Source organism: Crocuta crocuta, unplaced genomic scaffold, assembly GCF_008692635.1.
Source record: "Crocuta crocuta isolate KB4526 unplaced genomic scaffold, BGI_CrCroc_1.0 scaffold383, whole genome shotgun sequence".
In the NCBI taxonomy this organism is placed as follows: domain Eukaryota; kingdom Metazoa; phylum Chordata; class Mammalia; order Carnivora; family Hyaenidae; genus Crocuta; species Crocuta crocuta.
The window spans coordinates 3,460,290-3,479,567 of NW_027531897.1; the positions used below are offsets into that span (position 1 = coordinate 3,460,290).

Consider the following 19,278-nt stretch of genomic DNA (forward strand, 5'->3'; position numbering starts at 1 on the left):
AGGGCGGTTCTGGCGAGACCCAGTGGCCATGAGCAAAGCGCACTGCCGGGTGGGCTGAGGGGCGGCGGCGGCCTGGGAGCAGAGGAAGTTTGGGCGACCGCCGGCGCTGCTGCGATCGGGAGCCAGACTGAAGCGCAGAGGACCAGGGTACGGGCGGACCGGCTTACGGACGCCTNGTCTGGGATGGGTGCGTCTCCTGCCGCCCCAGGTGGGGCCTGCACCGCACACCCGCAGCAAACCCCGCCTGGGCCGCAACGAGGCCCGGGTACCGAAGGGAGGAAGAAGGAGGTCGATGTGTTATGGGGAGAAGAAGGGAGGATGTTGGATATCTTCGTTTCCCTTCCTCTCCCCTTCCATCCTCCATTCTTTTTTCACCTTCTGCCCTGGGGCCTTATTTAGTACTTGCAACCCCATGGCCTAAAGACTGGGCTGGCCTTTAGAATAAGCCTAGAAATAATAAACACCCTGGCGGCGGGTACCACACCCTGGCTTTGGATTAGGGAACCTGGGGAACAGATGGATGATGCGATTTAGTGGAAATAAGCCATTAATGCCGGCTGGCCCTGCGCCACTGTTTGGATGCGATAGTATTCCATGTGAATGAACATGACCCGGAGCTTCCAGCTTGTCCACGAGAGCACAGCTACTGCAGAGAGCCCTGGTCGGTGTGTACTATCCATCTACTTAGGCAATGATGTTCCGACATGTCTAGATTAAATGGAAATGCCATTTTTATTAAGAATGACACTCAGTAGTTGCACGACTTTAATATATTTCCTCCTCAGGTAACAGTCTCAGCCTACAAAAGTTGGTGCAGCATAAATTATGCATACATTTTAAAAAATCTCATGAAATAGAGGAAGATTCTCATTGTAGATGGGCTTCTGAGTCAGCAGTATGAAATCTCCCTCAACTTAGTACTGAGGCCTTTTGGGAATTTCTACCTATGTATCTATACCCCTGTCCTTATCCTTATCTGTACCATATATACTGTTAAGATATAGTGAGATATTCAGTGAGTGTCTAAGCTTGTGTTGTACATGTTTTGAGAAAAATTCTACTTTTGCAAGTTTTAACATAATCTAATACTACTAGGTCTAAATGAAAATTTGTGATATATTATCATAACAATACTTTGTATTCTCCTGACTTTAGAAAGAAGAATGAAGGTAATGCAGGTTTTGTTTTTGCTTTTTACTTTTGATGTAATTTATAACCGTTGTTATTTATAACCTTCCTGACTGATTCTTTAAAATAACTTAAATCAGTGTTTTCCCTTTTCTTATCAAGGAAAAGCATTTAAGCCTTTAAAATGTCCTCTATCAAGCACTTAGTTTATGCAGTTATTCGTTTCTTACGGGAACAAAGTCAGATGGATGCTTATACTTCGGATGAACAAGAAAGTTTGGAAGGTAGGCAGCTGCTTTTTATATTCATTTGTATATAATTATAAATAAAGACTAAAATAGCTGTAAGTCTGACTTTACCATCTATTGTAACAAAATCAAAATGTTTTGTGGATCTTTCAAGAAGAGAGAGCCTGTATCCATTCTATGAGTGCTTATTTGGTTGCAATTAACAACATAAGAGGAGGACTGTTGTTCACTCATTGAACACCTACTATGAGTTAGAACTCTGCTGTTCATACTGTGGGGCATTTTTTTCTTTATAGTAACTGTCACGGTAGTATTATCATTTAAAAGATAATAAATGAAACCAGATAGCTTAAGTAATATAAGAGCGAAATGTTTGAGATTTAAATCCTGGCTTTTACTCTGAAGATCTTGTCTCTTCCTAATAGGAATATGTCCCATTTAGGATTAATATATGAAAATACCTTGGTCATCACAAAAGCAGTATGTGAAAACCTAATAATTACATCACAATTAAGCTTTAACAACTTTCTATTTGGGGACTTGAAAATGAGAGGATTTTACCCTCAATCAATCAAATACAATTTGATTTTGTCATCTTAAAGCTATTTCTCCTATAAAGGGGATACCTCTATTAATTTCAATAGGCACTTCTATTGTGAATATGCTTTTAAGAGGTGGGAATGAAAATTGGGCATTTGCTCTAAATCTGCTTGCAATCTGGTGAGATGCTGACTTTCCAGGTGGCAGTGAGGGGAGCAGGTGACACACAGTTGGAGAACATTGCAGTCGGTTCATTTCACATTAAGATCTTTTTGTCCTCGGTTAGACTATGTGAAGATAAAGGTGACTGGTTATCTATAGAAAGTGTTGGTTATGGTTTCTCGGTAGTAAACACAATTACTTAATAAAAGATGTTTCTTTCTAATCAAAGGCAGTATAATACTTTTAAGGGCCAGAAAGAAAATTGAGAGGTTTTTAAAAATCAAGATGTTCTGTCCTATTTTTAGGATGGTCTTCAGCCAAAAATATGTGCCTTCATCTGTTTGTTATATATGGCAGTTAGAAATGGTGCCAATTGTTTTTGACCGACCCCTATTTTTGACTCTGTGAGTCTAATTGAGTATGAAATCATGTGGAGAAGTCTGCCCACCTTCTAGACATTTAAAAAAGCCCTAGGAAAAGAGCCTGAGTTCTAATACCAGCCTCACCATAGTGGTGAAGTATAGCGTTATCAGCTTTGAGCTTTTTCATCAGATTTTGTCTCCCACACCTAATCGTTGTCATCTACTGACATCTGCTTCATGTGGCTCCTCCCCTCTGTCACTCTTTCTAGTACTACTCCTATCTTAATTCTTGGCAATTGCCAGGTGTACTCATAGGTGATTCTTTGAGTTCTCTCAACACTCTGTTCCATGACCTCTCCTCCAGTGATCTCAACCACTCAGTTGCTTAGCCATACCCTAGACTAGTGGTTTTCAACTCAGGTTGATTTTGCATTGTCTGGAGATATTTTTGATTGTCACCAATGGGGGGCTGCTTTATGGCATCCAGTGGGTTGAGGCCATGGATATTGCTAAACATGCTATAATGCACAGGATGGCCCCCAAGAAGAAAGTCCAAAATGTCAGTAGTGCCAAGGATGAGTATCTCTTCCCTGGATATTATCATTACCAAAACTGCATTCTCTCCATAATCTCTATCGTCAGCATAACACTTCCTGACTGACCACTAGTACCTGTCTTTCCAACTCCCTCCCTCTAGAATCCCTACCTCAACAATTCTTTGACCCTACCAATACCTCCAGTATGTTGATCCCTTACCTTTCATACCCCTTGTCTTACTCCATTTAAATTCCATGGTTTATCATTATGTTCATGCATTGTGTATCTACCCCTTTCTTGCAAAACCCAACCTTGTTTAAATTCAGCTCTCCACCTACTCTGCGCTCATATCCATACGACTTTGTATAGATGGGGCAAAACATATAACTTTGCCAACTGATCCCACTTTTATTTCATCACCGTGAGCCTCAAGTGGACCTGTAATGCTGCCTGGCAATCACAATATCTCTTTGAACTTCATTCATACTTTTGCTCTCCCAGAACACCACTTGAACACTTTCTCTTGTCTTCTCAAACTCTCAAACCTCCTCCTCTGTACTCACTGTTAGTTCATGACCTTCTTTCCTACTCTACCAAGAAAGTTGAAGGAATAAGAAAACAACTTCTACAGACTCTCCCTGCCCCATCTGTCCACACATCAGCACGTACACCCCTACATACTCAGCTTGCTTGCCTAACTATTACCATATGCTGTGAACTAAATGTGTTTTCTCAGAAGTCATATGTTGAAACCTAATGCCCAGTGTGAGGGTATTAGGAGGTAGAGCCTTCATGATTAAAGCTACTGCTCTTATAAAGTGACCCCAAAGAACTCCTTTACTCCTTCTGCTACGTGAGGACACATTGAAGAGGTGCCATCTGTGAACCGGAAAGCAGGTTCTCACTAGACATTGAATTTATCAGCACCTTAATCGTGGACTTCCCAGGCTCTAGAACTATAAGAAATTAATTTCTGTTGCTTATAAGCCACCCAGTTTATGGTGTTCTGTTAGAGAAGCCGAAACAAGACTAACATACAATAGATGAACTAACCATTGTGTTTTCTAAATGGAACTTCTCTACTGGCACACTGGATCTGATTCCATCCTGTCTCACCTATTCTGGGACATCACTCTAGTTCTTCTACCCTTCTTGTCTTACATCAGCAAATTTTCACTCTGTGTTGGATCATTTTTATCAGAATATACTTTTCATTATTTCTCCTTTCCTAAAAAAAGCAAAAACAACAGCTAATTACTTTTGCCATATTATCCCCCTACTTCCGAACGACTGCCTACTTTTATTGTCTTGCTTTTGCTGGAAAACTCCTTGAAATAATTATTTATACTTGCTTTTTTAAATTCCTCTCTTATTCTTTCTTATACCCATTCCACTTAGGCCTTTGCTTCAGTCTCACCACTCATACTCTTATCATCAAAGTCATCATCTGTCCTCATCTGTCTTATTAGCTGCCATTGATAAAGCTGATGATCTCTCTCATCTCCCAGCCCCCCACCCCTGCTCTGCTGTCATATATTTGATTCACTTGGCTTCCAGGATACCTACTCACATTCTCTTAGTTTTCTTCTTGTCTTATTGCTTTCTCCTTCTATCTCCTTTGCTACTTTTTCTTCTTTTCCCTGATCTGGAGCACCCAAGGGCTAGTGGTTGATCTACCTTCTCGTCCTTATCTATACTTACTACTTTTTATTTTTAAACATTTTTTCATTCTTGAGAGACAGAGACAGAGCGTGAGTAGGGGAGAGGCAGAGAGACAGGGAGACACAAAATTTGAAGCAGGCTCCTGTGCTGACAGCTCAGAGCCTGACATGGGGCTTGTCCTCATGAACTGTGAGATCAAGACCTGAACCGAAGTTGGACAATTAACCGACTTAGCCACCCAGGTGCCCCTACACTTAAGTTTTTTGATGATGTCATTCAGTTTCTTGGCATTTAGCAAAGACCTTCCTTCTGAACTGCAGATTTTTATATCCAGTTGCCTACTAGATATCTTCACTTTTATGTCTAATAGGCATCTCAAAGTGAACATTTCCAAGACTGAACTCCTAAGCCTCCTACCCAAAATCTGTTCCCTATCTCAGTTGATGGCAACTCTAGCTTTTCAGTTGCTTAGACCCAAAACTTGGGCATCGCTCTGAAGTCTTTCTCTTAGACTCTGCATTTAATCATTTAGTAAATCCTGTCGGCTGTACCTTCAAAATATATCTAGAATCTTATCATTTCCTCCCACCTCCACTGATGTCACCCATGGATGGAATTAAGTATTTCTCATCTTTTTTAATGTAATAGCCTCTAACTGGTCTCTCTGCCTCTATTCTTTCAGGTTTGTTGACTATTCACAATACAGCTACCAGTGATATTTTAAAACAGTATGTCAGGGGCATCTGGCTGGTTCAGTCAGTAGAGTATGTGATTCTTGATCTCAGGGTTATAAGTTCCAGCCTCACATCAGGTGTAAAAGTAAAATGCTTAAGTGGTGCCTGCATGCCCTAGTCTGTTAAGTGTCCAACTTCGGCTCAGGTCATGATCTCTTGGTTCATGGGTTTGAGCCCCATGTTGAGCTCTGTGCTGATAGCTCAGAGCCTGGAGCCTGCTTCAGGTTCTGTGTCTCCCTCCCTCTCTGCCCCTCCCCTGCTCATCTCTCTCTTTCTCCCTCTTGAAAATAAACATTTTTTTAAAAAATTAAAATCTTAAAAAAAACCCAGAGTCTATCATTTCTCTACTCAAAATCTTGCAATGACTTCCTCATGCTACTTAGTCATTGTTTAAAGTATTTATATAACTCAAGTTTCTGTGATGTGTCGTTCACAGACTAGTCCCCTTTCTCGTTTGGCTTTAAGCAAATTGGCTTCCTTACTCTGAATACACAGAATCCTCTTTCCTAAGGGCTTTTGCTCTGGTGATTTTTCGGCTTAGAATGTTATTCTTCCAGATAACAGTAATACCCCCATCTTCTTTGAGTCTTTGTCAAATATCTTTTCTACATGAGGCCTGCCCTGGGCATGCCGTTACATCTGGAGCCTGTTTCCTTGCTTAGCTCTCCATATTCCCATCTCTTCACCCTGTTTTACTTTTTATTGCTTATAGCTTAGCTCTCCACCCCTGTCACCAAACGTCAGCCCCAAGAGGTCAGAGATCTTTTCTGTTTTATTCACTAATCTTTGTAATGCATGGAGAAAAGTACTTGACACATTTAAGTACATGTAATGTAGTGTAAGTACAGTAAACATGTGTTGAATTGAATTGATGAATTGAATCGAGTGATTCTGGACATATCAGTTAGTTGGTCTCTATCTTAATTTCTAAGTCTGTTAAGGGAAACTATCTGCCTCCTCTCCATCAGACAGATTTGTTAGGAGAATTAGAATCAGTCATGGCAGGCTGCTAGCATATGGAAGCTTTTGAATAAAGTGTTGTACAGGTAGGATGTGGTAGATGTTGAATAGAGTTCTTCACTGTCCTCTCCTTATCTGTACCAAACACACTATTATTGTTTGGTGCTAAAGTGGAACAATAATTATATACAGTATTTATATTTGTATGATGTATTCATGAGTACAACCTCCTGAAAGGAGGATTGAATGTAATAATCCTTGTTTCATAAGTGAGAATCTTGAGGTAAAAGTAAGATAAATTATTGTGCCTAGGTTATTTGATTCTTTTGGCTGGATAAATAATAAGATAGTCCTGAGTTCTTTCCATATTACCCTCATCCCACATAATATCACCTACTTTTTTGCCTTCCTTTTGCTGGAAAACTCCTTGAAAGAGCGGTCTATGCTTACCTTTTCGAATCCCCCTCCTTCTTTTCTTTCTTGAACCCATTCCAGTCGGACCTTTGCCTCAGTCTCTCCATCTTCAGTGTCATCATCAAGGCCAAACACTTTGGCAGCTAGGTTTATCTATCAAACAATTCTCTTTGCTTATACAGAGAATCTAAAATAGTCAAACTCATAGAAGCAGGAAGAAGAACGGTGGTTGCCAGAGTTGGGGGAAGGAGAAATTGGGGAGGTGATTGTCAAAGAGGACAAAGTTTCACTTATGCAAGATAATCAAGTTCTGGAGGCTTACTACTCTGCACAGTGCCTGTCATTAGCTGCTGTATACTTACAATTTGGTAGGAAGATATATCCTGGGTTAAGTGTTCTTACTACACACGTACATACAATAATAAAAGTGGTAAGAGCAAACTTTGGGACGTGATGAGTATATCTCTTGATTCAATCGTGGTAATGGTTTCATGGGTGTATACTGATCCTCAAATTCATCGAGTTATAGATGTTAAATATGAGCAGCTTTCTGTATGTCAACCATACTTCAGTAAAGGAGTTTGAAAAAACACACACCAAATAATTGTGTTTCAAACAAAGCAGCGCCTCCTTTAATGATATTTAATTGAGTCTAGTATGTACCAGATATGTGTTTTAAGATCAGTGGCTGCAGCGTTACAGAAGCTAGACTGATTTGCCTCAACAGGATAGAGCATAAACAAAGTCCTCAGTTACCACATGGACTTTTCACCTGTCTTTGTTTACCACCGCAGTTACATCCTCTGGTTTTTGGTTAAGGTCTTGGTTGTGGACTATCCTTCCTTCCCATGTCTGTGAACTAATGGTTTGGAGGAGAGAAGTGCCCTTCTCTACAGATTTTATTGTTGTTATTTCCTCTGTAATTAAACTATTACTTCCACTGTAAACAAAGAAGTAGATTAAATTTATTGAATACCTACTATTTGCCAGATATGTTAAAATCAGAGATGAGTAAGATATAGGTCTTATCCTTATGGAGACAGTCTAATGTGGGAGATAAACATTTAAGAGCACGTCCTTTAGTATGATAAGTAAAATAATAGAGACTTGTACCAGTATGTGTTAACATGGCACAGTAAAGGAAATGACCCGTCTGATCAGGGAGGAAAGATATTGATCAAGAATAAATATATACACATAAACACACACATTTACATTTACAATTTACATTACATTATTATTATTGTTGTTGTTTACATGAACTGACTTCATGGCAGTGGGAGCCTGTTTTCTTGTGGTCCAATGTTTTTAGTGCTGGAACAACTGCAGTGTGAAAACAAGTGCTTGGCAATAATAGAAGTCACGAGAATAAGGAATGGGTAAACAGTGAATTATTTTCTATGTTAAAGACAGTCTGGCTTCTTGTGGTTGGTAAGTCAGTTGCTTATTAATGTTTGTTTATTTATTTAAAAAATTTTTTAAATGTTTTACTTATGGGGCACCTGGGTGGCTCAGTCAGTTAAGCGTCCGACTTCAGCTCAGGTCATGATCTCATGGTTCATGGGTTCGAGCCCTGCGTCGGGCTCTGTGCTGACAGCTAGCTCAGAGCCTGGAGCCTGTTTCAGATTCTGTTTCTCACTCTCTCTCTCTGACCCTCCCCTGCTCACACTGTCTGTCTCTCTCTGTCTCTCTCAGAAATAAATAAACATTGGGGCACCTGGGTGGCTCAGTCACTTAAGCATCTGACTTTGACTCAGGTCAAAATCTCACTGTTGGGGGGTTTGAGCCCCATGTTTAGCTCTGCACTGACAGCTCAGAGCCTGGGGCCTGCTTTGGTTTCTGTGTCTCCCTCTCTCTGCCCCTCCCCCCACTTCAAAAATGAATAAATGTTTAAAAATTTAAGAAAAAAGAAATAAATAAAACATTAAAAACTAAAAAAAAATTTTTTTAAATATTTTACTTATTTTTGAGAGAGAGAGAGAGAGATAGAGACAGAGTGTGAGTGGGAGAGGAGCAGAGAGAGAGGGAGACACAGAATCTGAAGCAGGTTCCAGGCTCTGAGCTGTCAGAGCCCAACGCAGGGCTCGAACTCAAGGACCATGAGATCATGACCTGAGTTGAAATCAGACACTTAACCGACTGAGCCACCCAGGCACCCCAATGTTTGTTTATTTTTGATAGAGAAAGCATGTGCAGGGGAGGGACAGAGAGAGAGGGGGACAGATGATCTGCTCACAGCAGAGAGCCTGATATGGGGCTCAGACTCACAAACCATGAGATCATGATCTGAGCCAAAGTTGAACGCTTAACTGACTGAGTCACCCACCTGCCCTGGTTTGGTCCCTTTTCTAAGGAGAATTGTTCTGTGGATAGTAAAAGTAATAGTATTTCCATTATGACAGAGGTGTTTTTCTCAGGGCCACAGTTAATACATAATGTATCCTTTAAAAGTCATACACAAATATAAATGAATCTGTAATCAGTCAGACAGAGGGAGATGAATACTGTATGATCTCTCTTATATGTGGAGAGCTAATAAATAAACAAACAAACCAAGCATAGAGGTACAGAAAAGAGATTGGCAGTTATCAGAGGTGGGGCATGGAGGTGAGAGTAATGGGTGAAGTGTTTTTGTTTCGTTTTGTTTTTAGTTTAAATACATTGCATACAAGTAATATTAAAAGTCATACACAAATATATGTGAATCTATCCCACACTGTTGGGAAGTACACTGGACCTTTGGCCACATTCTTATCTTGTGGAGCCAGAAGACAATTCCTTTTCAAAGGAGAGCATTCTCAAGATGAGGATCTGCCTCCATTCATCTCAGTGAGTACTTGTAGAAAGGATCCACTTGTAGAAAGGATCCAGAATCTATAAGGAACTCACCAAACTACACGCCCGAAAAACTGGGTATCTTTGTTCCCTGTAATTGCCCTGGCTTGAACTCCTTATGTTTAGATCATTTAAGTAGGAACCCACCTGGTTTTTCTGCTTCCATTTTCTCCTTCAGCTTGTCTTTCTAATCCATTCTCTGCATTCCTACCAAACTTTTAGTTCTAAACACAAGTACACTTTTGTTACTCTGCTTCACCAAATTCTTTATGGCCTTCCATTTGCCCATAGTGTGAGGTGCACATTCTTTAAGACTGTTATGTGAGGTGCCTTGTCATTCAGTAACAGACTTGCCTTCTAGCATCATCTCCCACCGTGTCTTTCTACCTTGTCTGTACTCTGGCCGTATCAGTTATCTTGTCATATACCAACTGCAGATGACCCCCTTTATCACCATTTAACATGCTGCGTATTTTTGTGTTTCTCTAACTCCTTCTCTTAAATGTAAGCTTCATCACATGGGTAATGATTTTTGCCTTTAGATCAACTGCTGTATTTCTACCACCTTGGAACAGCACCTTGCACATAGTAGATGCTTAGGGTAAATTTGTATGCATGAATGAGTTTTTTAAAGCTGACCTATCTTTATATAAGTAAATATATCGGGATTAATATTTAGTGCTTCCTCTGCGCCAGAAACTGCTTCTGTCACTATTTTTTGGTCAGGTTGAGAATTCTGTTTCTCACATTGAAAAAGAAGATGTTTTTGTTTGTTTTATTCAGAGCATTAGAACATTGGTGGATAATCAGATATCGGTAGGGAAGAGTAAGTTATTGTTAATGACTTGCTTCGGCAAGAATATGATGCAATGGATATATTGAGAAATTATATTCTAGGTAACATCTTTCTTTAAGTGAAGAATAAAAAAATCAAGTTGTCTTCCTTCAACAGCTGGTCTATAAACAGAAATCCCTATGTAGCTGAACCATTTAGTTTTCCTTATGTTCTGTGATCATAAATACTGAATTACCACAGATTGCATGAAGAGCAGATTTCCACCAGGAAAAAAAAAAGGTTTCTTTTTTTAGGTTGCTAATTTTTTTTTTCTATTCACATTTATTTCAAGTTGCAATTCAGTGCTTGGAGACAGTTTTTAAAATCAGCCCAGAAGATACTCATCTAGCGGTTTCACAGCCTTTGGCAGAAATGTTCAGCAATTCCTTCTGTAAGGTAACCTGTCACTGTTTTCTCCGTGGTATCTGATTAAGTACAACTATAATATTCTATTGAGTTCTTAATATTTGATGGGCCAGGCCTTTAAGTAACTGACTTCTTCCTGGGTGTAAGGTAGATAGTTCACATGGATATAATGTAGGAACTAAAATGTAACTCTTTTAATGTACTTTTAGATTTTCATATTAGTAGCTCTTCTCATTCTTTCACCTTCTTTTATATTTAATGATACGCTTTTTAAGTCCTTCACGGTATCTGAGCATTTTTAGATTTCTGACATCTGAATTAACATTCCCTTAAAGCATGGAATACAAGATAAAAACAAAATTTTCCTGTTTACGAAGCAACTATGTAGAAATAGATTCATCGGGAGTTGAATCATCCTGTTGAACCAGGTGTCATCAAATTTGGCCATTGCACTCTTTAAAACAGGAGAAGGTTCGGGCTCAGTGTGCAAACCCAACACCGAAAACCGGGTTTCTGGTGCCTGCCCTTGAGTACTGTTTCCATGGTCTCTGGTTTCTGGCCTTTTCAGGGAACGTGACCATAAATCTGAAAAATTTTCAGGCGACTGAGTTTAGGGCCCCAGGGTGATTTCCCAGGCATTTTTTGGTTACATTTTGATGCCTCATGAACTCATTTTGTTATTCTAGTTCTGTATTCAAGCTTCAGTACAGAAGGAGGCACTCAGGAGAGAGGCTGAATCATGGAGTGTATATTTAAGCCTGGCAGGGACACTGCTGAGAATACCACATTGACTGTTTCTAGAACTTGTGAGAAGAGATTCTGAGAGTTGCAGTGAAGATGGCAATTTGGCAGTAAACTGTTCTCTCTTTCTATTCTTGGAAAAAGAATAACGCAGTTATCACACAGATGAATTCTAATTATATAACGAAGATGTAAGGGTTCAGTGACGTGTCTCTGCACTCCTCAGCAGAGAATTCCCCTTTTCTTCACTCCGGTTGCTATGGCTCTTTCATTGCCTGGGCTTCCGGCCTCCTCAGGGAACCCCATTTCAGTGGCTGGACATGCCCGTGGCTGAAGCCGACCTTCTTTAACTCCCAGAAGCCTGCGAGGCCTGTGCTGAAGACAACACTTGGATGTGCTCACTCCTTAGCTCCTGTCCCTGTTGACCTAGTACTGAAGAGATCAGAATTTTTCTTTACCTCCCAGAAAGCTCAAATTGACTTTTGCACTGTTTAAATAGAACTCTTTTTTTGTGTGTGTGCCTCTCTTACTATTTCTCTCTGTATTTAATTGTAAACATTTTTTACTTGATATTTTTAAAGTATATTTCTTCAAACGGGCTCCGTTGTGTATCCGGATAGTGTTATTTGCGGTATCACTCCTTTGTTTGCTCTATTTAACAGCAGCAACTTCATTACATATGTGTTTGTTAGCAGAGTACAACAGACAGGGTCTAAAACTTGCCTAGAACAGCATAAGATTGTCGTAATTAAAGAAGTTATTTGTCTCCCTCCAGCCATAAAAAAGAATGAAAATTTTGCCATTTGCAACAACATAGACGAAGCTAGAGTATAATGTAAGTGAAGTAAGTCAGTCAGAGAAAGACACATCCCATATGATTTCACTCATGGGGAATTTCGAAAACAAACAAGCAAAGGGAAAATCAAAAAGGGGGACAGAGACAAACCCAGAAAAAGACTCTTAACTACAGAGAACAAACTGCTGCCTACCAGAGGGGAGGTGGGTGGGAGGATGGAGAAAATAGGGGATGGAGATTAAGGAAGGCATTTGCTGTGATGATCATCTGGTGAGGTATAGAATTGTTGAATCACTATACTGTACACCTGAAACTAATATAATATTGTATATTAACTAATTGGAATTAAAATAAAAACTTAAAAAATTTTAAATTATTTGTCTCACCAAGTGTCCATGGTTGTTAGGTCTGTCATTTTGGTTTCAGGATACTGGTCTTCCTCTTCTGTTTCCTCCCCCACCCCCCATTAAATTTATATACTAAATGGATTCATTTCTTTTATATAAAGCAGGTAACACTCATACCCACATTGTGGCCTGCTCAAATACATTTAATGAATGTATTTCAAAGTTCTACAACCATGGTGATTTCATTTAAAAAATTCAGAAGAATTTAGAAGACAGAATGGATTAGAATCCATTTCTTAATATGCTATTTTTCTGGCTCAAAAAGTCACTCCCCCACTCCCTGCATTAACTACCCAGGCTTCTTAGAAAAATGTAAAATAGAAGAAACCCTGAAAGCAAGCACTGCAAGTCAATAATGTGTCTTTGAACTACACTTATATTCCATGAAACTCTAGCCAGTTTTAAGTAGTGACCTCTAGTTGTAAGGATTCCTATTTGGATTCTATTTTTATTCTAATACTTTATGTTTATAAAAACTGATTATATAGAAAGATTTAAAAAAGAACAACTCAGATACTTTATTAATGATTTTGTACTTGTGAATATTTTTGTGTGTAATTAGCAACGTATATTTCCATAGTTGCAGCTGTCAAGTTTATTGAGACTTTAGTCAAGAGAAATATAATGGTTAGGGATGCCTGGGTGGCTCAGTCACTTAAGGGTCCAACTCTTGGTTTCAGCTCAGGTCATAATCTCATGAATTTGTGGGTTCTAGCCCCACACTGGGCTCTATGCTGACAGTGTGGAGCCTGCTTTGGATTTTCTCTCTACCTCTCTCTCTGCCCCTTCCCCACTCATGCTTCTCTGTCTTTTTCAAAATAAATAAATGGTGGATATATTCTAAGTGTAGTACATAGGTATATTAGCTACAAATTAAGTTTTCTTGAAAACTGTAGACTTATTCATGAACTTTAGAGTCAAGTGTAAAAGAAACACAAGTTAGAAAAGATCTTTCAAGGGGTACCTGGGTTGCTCAGTCAGTTAAGCCTCCGACTTCGACTCATGTGATGATCTCACCTGTCGTGGGTTCAAGCCTCATTCGGGCTCTGTGCTGGCACCTGTGTCCGATTCTGTGTCTCCCTCTCTCTGTGCTCCTCCCCTGCTTGCCCTTTGTCCTTCTCTCAAAAATAAATAAACATTAAAATAAACTTTTTTTAAAAAAAAGATCTTTCAAAAATGGAAAAACACACTGTGTTCCAATCGCCACTCAAGATATTTCTAAATGCCCCTTTGGTTTGAATATTAGTAATGCAAAAGAGGTTTGAGGATGATAGTAGCTACTGAAAACAGGAAATTTACATTGCCTTTTTAATGATAAATTAATATATGTCCACTTTAAAAAATCGGTCAACATGGAAAGATAGAAAGAAGAAACTGAAAACTTTACCTCTAAATATTACTGTTAACTTTTGTCATTAGACCTTTCCTGTCTTTGTTTTTTTAGCCTGTGTGCATGTCTATGTGTACATGCACATATTTAAATAACAGGATCCTATGATTAATGCTTCTTTTTATAAACTGTGAATTTGACTTAGGATATCTCTTTGTATATTAAACATTATGCTTCAAGGTTTTTATTAATATAGATAATCTCTTGAATATATTTCTATTCCTATTCTTTGTATACTGATTATTTCTACTTGTTGTTCATGAAGTAGGGTTTTTTCATAGAGGAAAAGCAAGTAAAAAATTTGATTCACATTAGCTTGTTATCTTCTAGAAAATTTCTAGGTGTTCATTTTTCTAAAAAAGTGTGTGAGAGGACTTTTCCTCTATTTCTTTGTAACCACTATTACTTACAGTCAGATTTCGTCATGTGTAATTATAGGTGATTTACTGTAATACAGTTTATTTATTATTTATAGTTCTATGGTATGACTTTTTTGTGCAGGCAGATGGAAACACTATACATTGATTTTTATTTAATTTCAGAATGACATTTTGCCTCTCTCAAACTCAGTGCCTGAAGATGTGGGAAAAGCTGACCAATTAAAAGATGAAGGTGAGTATTTCATAGAGAAATTACTATTTAGTAAAACTTCATGAAACTCTGGAGAAAGCAACCCTGTCATTTGGTAAGAATCTGTTTTACACTGCCAAGTCTCACCGTCATAAGTCCACATGGTATTTTTGAAACACAAATGAATGTGATATGGAAGAAGCCTGGAAACCTAGAGTGGCTTGTGGGCAATAATATAGTTATGCCTTGCTTCAAGAGAAGCAGATCTGCTGTGAATAAAACTTGCAAAACAAGTAACTTAAGGGGTGATTACTTATAACTGAATTTGCTGAATGTACTCTGGGATTCCAAATTCTTTTTTATGAACAGAGGAATATAATTTTCAGTGTTAATTTAACTTTTGTTTTTTTTTTTAATTTAACTTTTGTATATAGTGTTTTTGAGTTCTTTGATATTTATTAATACACGTACGCATTTGGTGCTTGACTTAAGTATTTATTACCACATTTGACTACTACATTATTATAGTTTTCAATACTGGCTCTTGAGTCATTTTTGGTTTCAGTAAGTTGCTGTTGAGATCTGTGTTTAATTTTTTCTGTCATGTCATTATGTTAAACTATAGAGGAGAGTTAGGTCAGGCGCACACAAGATTTGTACTAAGAAGTTCTAGGGAAGAGTCTTGTATTAGCAGTGAATGAGAGCCACAACATTCCGTGTCATATAGGCAGAGATTTATTAGGGAATATGCCACATTCAGAAGCTATACAAAATTGGTTCAGAACCATTTCCTGGACTTTAAACTGAAGAAAGCAGTTTAGTTAAAAGCAAAACAAAACAAAAAAACCACAATCACTTCATGTCTAAAAAGGTAGATATGGAAGAGAGTATGCTTTTCCTATTCCTTGGGCCTTACCCTCTGTATTAAATTTTTATTATAAGTATACACCTATATCACTGTTTTCTTTTTTAAAATATGTCACTTCTTTCATTGGCTGCATAGTGCTTCATAGTACTGATAGACCATGATTTACCTACCTAACCAGATAATTTTGTAACCTTAGATAACATTGTCTTAATACCTTTGTCTATATTTTTACTGTTATGTGATTATCTTCATGGGATTACGTTATGAAGTTCTGTATTTCCAACAAATAGGCTGATTTCAATTTTCAATTTCTTACTTCCTCTGAGAAATTATACTATTCTAGTGGCTTAAAATTTTAGAAGAGTATGACTTTCATAAATTACATACGAAATTAAGTAACAACTAGCTCCTTGTTTTCATTTGAATTAACAGTAATCCGCAAAGAATTTGAATTTAAACTATCTAGATGGAAGTGCATTTTTCATATGTTTAGTTTCCAGTTGAAACAATTTAATCTGATGTTTTCTTCCCTCGCTCTGAGTTTTGTAGTGTGTGAAATCCTCAGTGATGCAGTGTATTTTCCATTATGCTTGCTTTTAAAGCTCTCTTGGTTTAGGTCTAGTAATGATATTGAATAAATGGAAAATTGAAATTTTATTTTTGGCCCTCGTGTTTGCTCCCTCTGCATGCAGAACACTGGGAGATTGCATTCCCCACAGAGTTTGCTTTGATGTAATGAATGTTGGTAAAATGAGGATTAGGAGAATATGCAGGCTGAGACTCATTTACTGCTCCAGCATGGGTAACTGAATTACTTACTGCTTTCCCCTTTAACCACAAAAGATTTTGTTCTTTTTGTTTCTTTTTTTACTATGAGAGGGAGAGAGAGAGAGGAGAGAGAGTGAGAGAGCGAGCATGTGCACGACCAGGGGGTGGAAAGGGGGCAGAGGCAGAGAGAGAGAGAGAGGGAGAGAGAGAGAGAGAGAGAAAGAGAGGAAGCGAGAATCTCAAGTAGGCACCAGGCTCAGCACAGAGCCTGAAGCAGGGCTCGACCCCACAACCCTGGGATCATGACCCAAGCAGAAATCAAAAGTCAGACTTGTCACATCTGAGACATATTACAAAGTTAAAGCAATTGTTACTTTATACAGGTTTTTATTCATATGAACACTGATGGGTGCTGTAGTTTGTCAAGAATAAGGTTTTACCAGGCTGCCTGTTACACTTGTCTGTGTTCATCAAGGGTTCTAGCCAGGTAGTACCTTCCTAGAAGGTGTCTTTCAAATATTTTTGTGTGCTTCATTTGTAAAGAGTTGCAGTAAGTTGAGACAAAAACAAGATGGTTTCATTTGGTGATTCCCTGACACATCACAAAAATATGGACATAATTTGTAGGTTGTCTTTTTTTTATATTTATTTTTGAGAGAGACAGAGAGAGACAGAGAGAGACAGAGAAGAGCCTGACGAGTGAGGAAGGGGCAGAAAGAGAGGTAGACATAGAATCCAAAGCAGGCTCCAGGCTATGAGCTGTCAGCACAGAGCCTGACACAGGGCTGGAACCTATGAACTGTGAGATCATGACCTGAGCTGAAGTCGGACACTTAATTGACTGAGCCACTCAGGTGCCTCTTATAGGTTGTCTTGATAATTAAAGGAGACAATTTTATAGGAGAGTGCCACATAAGTATAAAGTGCTATACAGTGTTCGGTTATATTTACCTTTACAAATTTCTGGATTTGTTTTTTTAAGAAAATTTTTTTATGTTTTATTCATTTCTGAGAGAGACAGAGAGACAGCATGAACAGGGGAGGGTCAGAGAGAGAGGAAGATAAAGAATCTGAAATAGCCTCCAGGCTTTGAGCTAGCTGTCAGCACAGAGCCTGATGCGAGGCTCGAACCCACGAATGGTGAGATCATGACCAGAGCCCAAGTCAGACGCTTAACTGACTGAGCCACCCAGGTGCCCCACAAATTTCTGCATTTGTGTCCTGAATATTTGCATATTGGATATTTTGTGACTTGAGGCTTATTGTTAATATGTATAAATATATACATAGTATATATATATAGTGTATAAACAATATAGTTTGTAGACTTTTGGTAGGGTGGTTTATAAGAAAATACATACAATAGATTTTAATAATAATTATTATTATAATAATACCACTCTACTACCAAATGATCTGTCACAGCTGCTAACTCAGGAAAGGAACAGGTGAGCTCTGGCACTGGGGCCAGCTGCTCTGTCCCCTGGAATCTCAAGGGGGCTGAAGAGTCAGAAGCACAGCTCCTGGCTGGGTTTGCCAACGCTCTAGCTGAACAAACTCAGATAAACTCCTAAACTCATTGCAAGAGTAGCCAAAAACTCCGGAGAGGAGGGTTTGGGAAAGAGAAAGGAGAAATTTACATTGTGTCCCAGCAGCCAGGGAGGTGGCAGTCTCAAGCCTTTATGAGTAACCACCTCTCTGCCCACAAGATGAACACCTAGAGTTTTACAGGAAGAGGTTAAGAGGGGTATGAGCTAGAGAGCCCGGAGGTAGTATGTGATCACAGCTGGGGATCAGAATGTTTTCAGCACGTATCTAGGGCAGGGAAAGGGACTTGAGGGGTGTGGTCTTCTAGGCATGACCTTGCTATCAGGGCTTTTCTAAGCCTAGCAGTTGGAATGTTCTGTCATTGCACAACACCTTCATCATTGCCTCAAGAAAGTGTGATAAGAAATAAGAACAATGGATTTTTAGAGCATGAGTTAAGTAGTCTTGTCATTTTCTGGTGTTAACTGTTAGGATGTATAGTTGAACAACAGGGCACCATAAGATCCCCAAGACAAAAAGACCCAAGAACAACAGGAAAACCCAGGGTTTTTTTTTTGTTTTTTTTTTGTTTTTGTTTTTGTTTTTGTTTTTTTTACTTGGGTTAAGCAAATCTATTTCAGTACCTTGGCTCATGTAGTTAATTTCTTGCTCTATCATAAAAACTATGTAATCCTCTTAGCTTCCTTAGAGGCTTTATATTCATTACTTTTGGGGGGTGGGGATCTAAATTAGTTTTTTAAATTATAAAAACATCTTTATTGTAAATAAAACTTGCTCCTTTGAAGTGTACAAATTCAGGGGTGCCTGGGTGGCTGGCTCGGTTGGTTAAGCGCTGACTTCTGTTCAGGTCATGATCTCATGGCTGATGAGTTCCAGCCCTGTGTCCGGCTTTGTCCTGATGGCTCAGAGCCTCCAGCCTGCTTCAGATTCTGTGTCTACCTGTCTCTCTGCCCTACCCCTGCTTACACTCTCTCTCTCTCTCTCTCAAAAATAAACCTTAAAAACAAATTTTTAAGTGTACAAATTCATTGGTTTTGTAGTATATTTACAGAGTTGTGCAGCCATTACCACAATGACAGAACACTTTTTAAAGCAAGGTGAAGGTCTGTTTCTTTTTTTTATGTTTATTTACGAGAGAGAGAATGAGCAGGGAAAGGGCAGAGAGGGGGAGAGAGAATCCCAGGCAAGCTCCCCACTGTCAGAACAGAGCCCGACTGTGGAGTTCGAACCCAGAACAGTGAGATCATCACCTGAGCTGAGATCAAGAGTCTGATGCTTCCCCAGCTGAGCCACCCAATCACACTTCATTTTTTATTCTTAATTTTGCAGTAACTTTGGCATACTTTTAGATCCTTCTGTCAACCTGCCTTTCCTTTAATCTTCCTGTTCCTGTTCCCTGAAAGTTAC

General features: G+C 38.9%; 1 protein-coding gene across 1 annotated transcript in view; it reads left to right on the forward strand.

Moving 5' to 3' along the window:
- The first annotated feature begins 1,295 nt into the window (after positions 1–1,295).
- SGTB (small glutamine rich tetratricopeptide repeat co-chaperone beta) overlaps positions 1,296–19,278 on the forward strand; it is a 42,708-nt gene continuing 24,725 nt past the window's right edge. The window contains exons 1-3 of the mRNA XM_077773566.1: positions 1,296–1,412; positions 10,710–10,813; positions 14,660–14,729. Coding sequence (XP_077629692.1) covers positions 1,313–1,412; positions 10,710–10,813; positions 14,660–14,729 — 274 coding nt within the window. The 5' untranslated portion in view covers positions 1,296–1,312. The remainder of the gene's footprint in view (positions 1,413–10,709; positions 10,814–14,659; positions 14,730–19,278) is intronic.